The sequence below is a fragment of the Penaeus japonicus genome, unplaced genomic scaffold, assembly GCF_977035675.1.
Source record: "Penaeus japonicus unplaced genomic scaffold, GWHDUDI00000001_assembly GWHDUDI00000014, whole genome shotgun sequence".
In the NCBI taxonomy this organism is placed as follows: Eukaryota; Metazoa; Arthropoda; class Malacostraca; order Decapoda; family Penaeidae; genus Penaeus; species Penaeus japonicus.
In genome coordinates, this window is record NW_028234416.1 from 13,538,894 (window position 1) to 13,543,893 (window position 5,000).

Here is a 5,000-nt window from a genome sequence, read left to right on the forward strand (position 1 = left end):
TTATGAAAAAAATGTTATATTTTAATAATAAAACATGAATAAGAGAAAGAGTCATATTTTTTGCCCTCAGGATCCTTTGAGACTGTAAACACTGGAAGGGAGAGGAACACGTGTGAGGCAACTCCGGTTATTAGCATTATTGATAAAACACAATTATCAGCAAAAATAAGGAATACTGAATACAGTTTTTAGTGCTATAATAAGTGATAATTATCTTCTACAAGACGATAGCATTATAACTTGAACAAGATGACTGTAATGCAAAGGGTCGTGTGAGTATCTCTTACTTAGTTTTTATGAAAGTTAGTTATCTTATTTTCAGGAACAGTGTAAGGTTATACTGATGGGAAATCATCTGGATTTGGATTCTAGTGAGAATGACAGAGTGAAAGTGTCGATTTTACTGACAGTGATGGAAAATAGGGATTATTTATAATAGCTTTGCGGCGCCGATACTAACAATATTGAGATTAATTATTGCAATTATGGTAGTTTTAGACTATGGGAGCATTATATAAAAAAAAAATATAGCAATTGTAAAGCACATGAATATCTTGAAGATAACGAATGAGATTCTAGTGGGTCCTGAATTCCTATCATGAGGTTGTATGGAGGTTGCATGGTAATAATAAGTGTCAAAGTAATAAGTGAAGACCTGCGGTTGTTTTGCCATCAACCCTCCATCATGCATATTCTAGCATGATATTAGTTAATTGAAGTAAACATGATTATTTTTACTGCCATTTCAGAAAACCCAAAAATCCACGTGCCAAGCGTGCCTTGGTGAAGAGAGAGCCAAAGATTGTCGAGAACACGAAACAGTGTTTATTTCTGCATGGGAAAAAGACCGGAGAGTTCATGCGCAAGTGTATAAAAGATATCGTAAGTAATTGATACTTTTACCTTTTTTTTTTTTTTTTTCGTCATAATTTTTGTTTGTTTTTTGTTTGTTAGCTTTAGATGTAATGTAGTATTATAAAGTAACAGGTGTGAAAATTTGAGATGATATATGACAGATATGTGGCATGAGGAAGTTGATTCAAATTTAAAACATTTGTTTGTTCATTTATTTTGTTTTTCTGTGTGATTTGATTGGTGTTTTACTATTTGCCTATTGATTTATTTACCTATATTTGTTATTGTGTTGCCATGTGTGCCTTTAATTATCTTTCTGCTGTTTGTGACTTAAAGGTATTTCATTTTGACTTCCAGTATGCCCTAAAAAGACAAGATTCAAAGCTGCTGCAGAGTAAGGACCAGATCTTGCCCTTCGAAGACATTCTCCCTGTGGAAAGATTAGCACATGAGCACGACGCATCTCTCTTTGCTTATGCCTCACATTCCAAGAAGAGACCTAATAACCTTATTCTGGGTATGTTTTTTTGTCTAATGCTTAGAAGCAGCTGAAGATGATTTTCTTCATTGTTCTGAGAATCGTCTAATTGTGTAATGGCCTAGATCAGTGGTTCTTCACCTGGGTTTAATCAAACCCCAGGGGTTTGGTGAGTCAGTCACAGGGATTCAACGGGGATCACATACACACGCGTTTGTTTTGTTTTGTTTTGTTTGTTTTGTTCTTTGAATGCAGTGATTTTGTGTGCAACTGATGCATGGTTCCTTTTGTACACTAATAAAATATACACTTATGTTTTGAAGAAATCATATTTCATTTTTCTAATGACAAAGGGTTCAGTGAATGCTCAGTTGATCCTTGTGGGGTTCAGTGCCATCAGTGCCAAGGTTAAGAACCACTGGCCTAGATAGAGATGTTATGAGGAACAAAGCTATGTCTTGGTGGCTTCAAAACTCTGAGGAGTTGGTGGAATCAGAAGCCAATAGTCAGAGTAGCAATTGGATCCTATTTGTATTGACAGTAAAGGAAAATATGTTGGTTATCCTACAGTATAAGTAACATAATGTACATTTTCTTTTGTTCTTTTACAGGACGAATGTTCAACCATCATATTCTTGACCTGATTGAGTTAGGAGTAGACAACTATGTAAGCTTAGAAGACTTCAAAAACAAGAAAATTTCTGTGGGCACAAAACCCTGCATGATTTTCTGAAGACGGTGGAATTCAAGAACCTGAAAAATACACTGACTGACTTCTTCAGGGGTGTTGAGGCAACTGTACACTTCATCTTAATTGTAGCTTCTGCTTTAGTTTTTGAGAATTCGCCCCAAGACTGTGATTTGAATATTTTTATATTATGTTTCATTAATTTTCCAGAGTCCTTTTGAAAAAATCTGGCACAAGAATCCCCCGCGTTGAGTTGGAAGAAATTGGACCTTGTATGGATTTGAAAATTAGGAGAACTAAATTTGCCTCGGATGACTTGAGGAAGAAGGCTTGCAAACAACCTAGACATCTTAAGGTATGTTAATTACTATTATTTCAACCTTGAGAATATAATGATGTTGCTAGTGGCCCTATCCCTCCTCCCCTCCCATGAATCATTCCTTTTTAAGCATTTCCATTTCTAACCCATATGAAAAAGGTCCCTCCCCTATGTATGAAAGCCATATTCACAAGATCATGAGATGAGTTCATGGATTATGAAATGGATTTCAAAATCTGAATGCATATATTTTAATCCTTTACTTTACCCTTCTGCAATGGGCCACATTTCTGGCCTGGCTTCATAAGATGTTATCCTTCATGATTTACTAGATTTATGATATACAATTTTCTATATGATATATTGGCTATGACACTAATAACAATTAGTAAGGAGTATTAGTTACAAATTTAAAGGAATAACTTGCCTATACTATGAACAAAAAAATGCAGTGCAATAGAGATCCGACCCCACAGAAAATGCCTGTAGCAGGTTTGAAGAACTCAAAAATATATCCTAATTATTTTTCTTTCTTTCAATGTTTAGACATGATGGGAGCATTTTAGAAAAATAAAAAACTTCAAGTTTACCCTTAAATGTTCTAAGAAAAGGTAATGAGACTAATGAAAGGAATTGTCTCCAAATTCTTTATCCTTTGAAAGTTAGACTCCCAACACTGAATATTATACAGGGTTCAACTTTTCTATTGATCTTTTGTTCAATAAATGAATGTACTAGAAAAGGTTTTGATGCTTCTTCCTGTTCAAGTTCAGTAAAGATGTATGTAAAACAATAAATGGTAAATATAACTGAACTGGAGAACTTTCAATAAATAAAATAAGGTAAATAGCAAAGGATAAATGATAAAACAAAACTAGACAGTGCAGTATATACATGCACTCTGGTCATCAGTGGGTTAAGTATTGGAAATGTAAACTACTACCATCTATTGAGAAAGATTTACATTCACTTAAAGGTTGGGAAACAGAAAATAGGTGAAAGAGTTAATACAAGGTAATTGAAATAAGGTTGTCAAATGAGTTCTCTTGTGACTAAAACATGGAACATGAAAATTTCTCAGTTATACTCAGGATACTAAGAGAGCAGCCAATTGGCCCCAGTTTTAGCCTTATCAGTATTTTTTAAATTTAATTTTTATTACATTCTGCTGAAAAGCAGTACTAAATTGTCCAAAAATTCAAACTTTTGGACAAGCCTATCTTGATATGTTTTTTGTAGATAGAGCCATTCTATAGCATCACTTTTTTTTAACACATTCATGCCGGGGCTATTCCAGCTCTAAATGGTCGGAATGCCGGGGTTTTAGATCGCATGAGTCTAACGCCTCGGGATTTTTGGGCACACTAGCCATGAGCCTGGGCTGTCTGCTCACTCACCCGGCGTGCTGGCCTTGACTAAATATATCGTCTCCAGCGTCTGACCCAAAAACCACAAAACGTGACAGCACGTCAGCCGGCGCGAATGGGTTAAATAAGTGTGCATATGTCTTGGGTTGCTATTGTACTGGTCAGACTACCAGAAACAATGCATATATTTGGTAAAATCTTATTAATGTTTGTGATTTTTACACCAAGTGTTTAGTTTTTGTATAGGTTTGCAGGAAATTAAACGAAAATTTCTGTGGGCACAAAACCCTGCATGATTTTCTGAAGATGGTGGAATTCAAGAACCTGAAAAATACACTAACTGACTTCTTCAGGGGTGTTGAGGCAACTGTACACTTCATCTTAATTGTAGCTTCTGCTTTAGTTTTTGAGAATTCGGCCCAAACTTGAGTAATATTTGTTAGATTATTGTTTCATTTAGTTTTTTCCAGTGTCCCTTTTGATAAAATCTCACAAGAATCCCCCCGTTGAATTTGGGTATATGTGGGTCCTTGTTTAATGTGAAAGTAGGAGAAATAAATTTGCCTCGATGACTTGAAGGAAGAAGGCGTGCCAACAACCTAGACATCTTAAGTATTTAATTACTATGATACAACCTGAAAATATATAGGTTGCTAGTGGCCCTATCCCTCCTCCCCTCCCATGAATCATTCCTTTTTAAGCATTTCCATTTCTTATTTCAGGTCGGCAAGAAGAAGAACAAGAGTACAGATGTATTTGGTACAAAGCTTGGCCGCATTCACATGACAAAGCAAGACTTGGGTCAGTTGCAGACACGTAAGATTAAGGCACTGAAGAAAAACCGCAACAGTGCAAAATCAGCTGATAATGAAGCATCAACATCAACAGCTGAACCAATGGAAGTATCTCAAGAGTAGCCTTCAGTAAAAATAATAAAAATGTCTATTTTTGTTTGTTTATATAGCTGTAATGAGATATATAAATGTATGGAAGGAAAAAAAAACTATTGCAAAATCTTGTATGGAACTGAGAAATTTGAATTATTAACCCTTTCCCGACGGGGCACTCGCTACGCGAAGACCCCAATGCCGGGCGATTGCAATATTGCATTAAAATCGTCATACTGGCTTGACGCCCCGGCATCGGGAGTTTGGCTGTGTCACACGGGTGTGACGCACCGTCGTCATAGGGTTAACATCCATGAATATAACACCCACAAAAATTGTAACATGATAAAAGTGAAATTAAATACCTGAATATTTTTCCCCTTTTTTTCATATACAAACATATAAG

General features: G+C 35.7%; 1 protein-coding gene across 1 annotated transcript; it reads left to right on the forward strand.

Annotated features, from left to right (window-relative positions):
- The first annotated feature begins 73 nt into the window (after window positions 1–73).
- Non3 (Ribosome production factor 2-like protein Non3) lies at window positions 74–4,750 on the forward strand. Its single transcript, XM_086543955.1, is given in 7 exon segments — window positions 74–272; window positions 750–882; window positions 1,213–1,372; window positions 1,945–2,061; window positions 2,064–2,218; window positions 2,221–2,376; window positions 4,430–4,750. Coding segments are annotated over 7 exon segments (939 nt in total). The 5' UTR covers window positions 74–249; the 3' UTR covers window positions 4,625–4,750.
- Window positions 4,751–5,000: the final 250 nt, after the last annotated feature.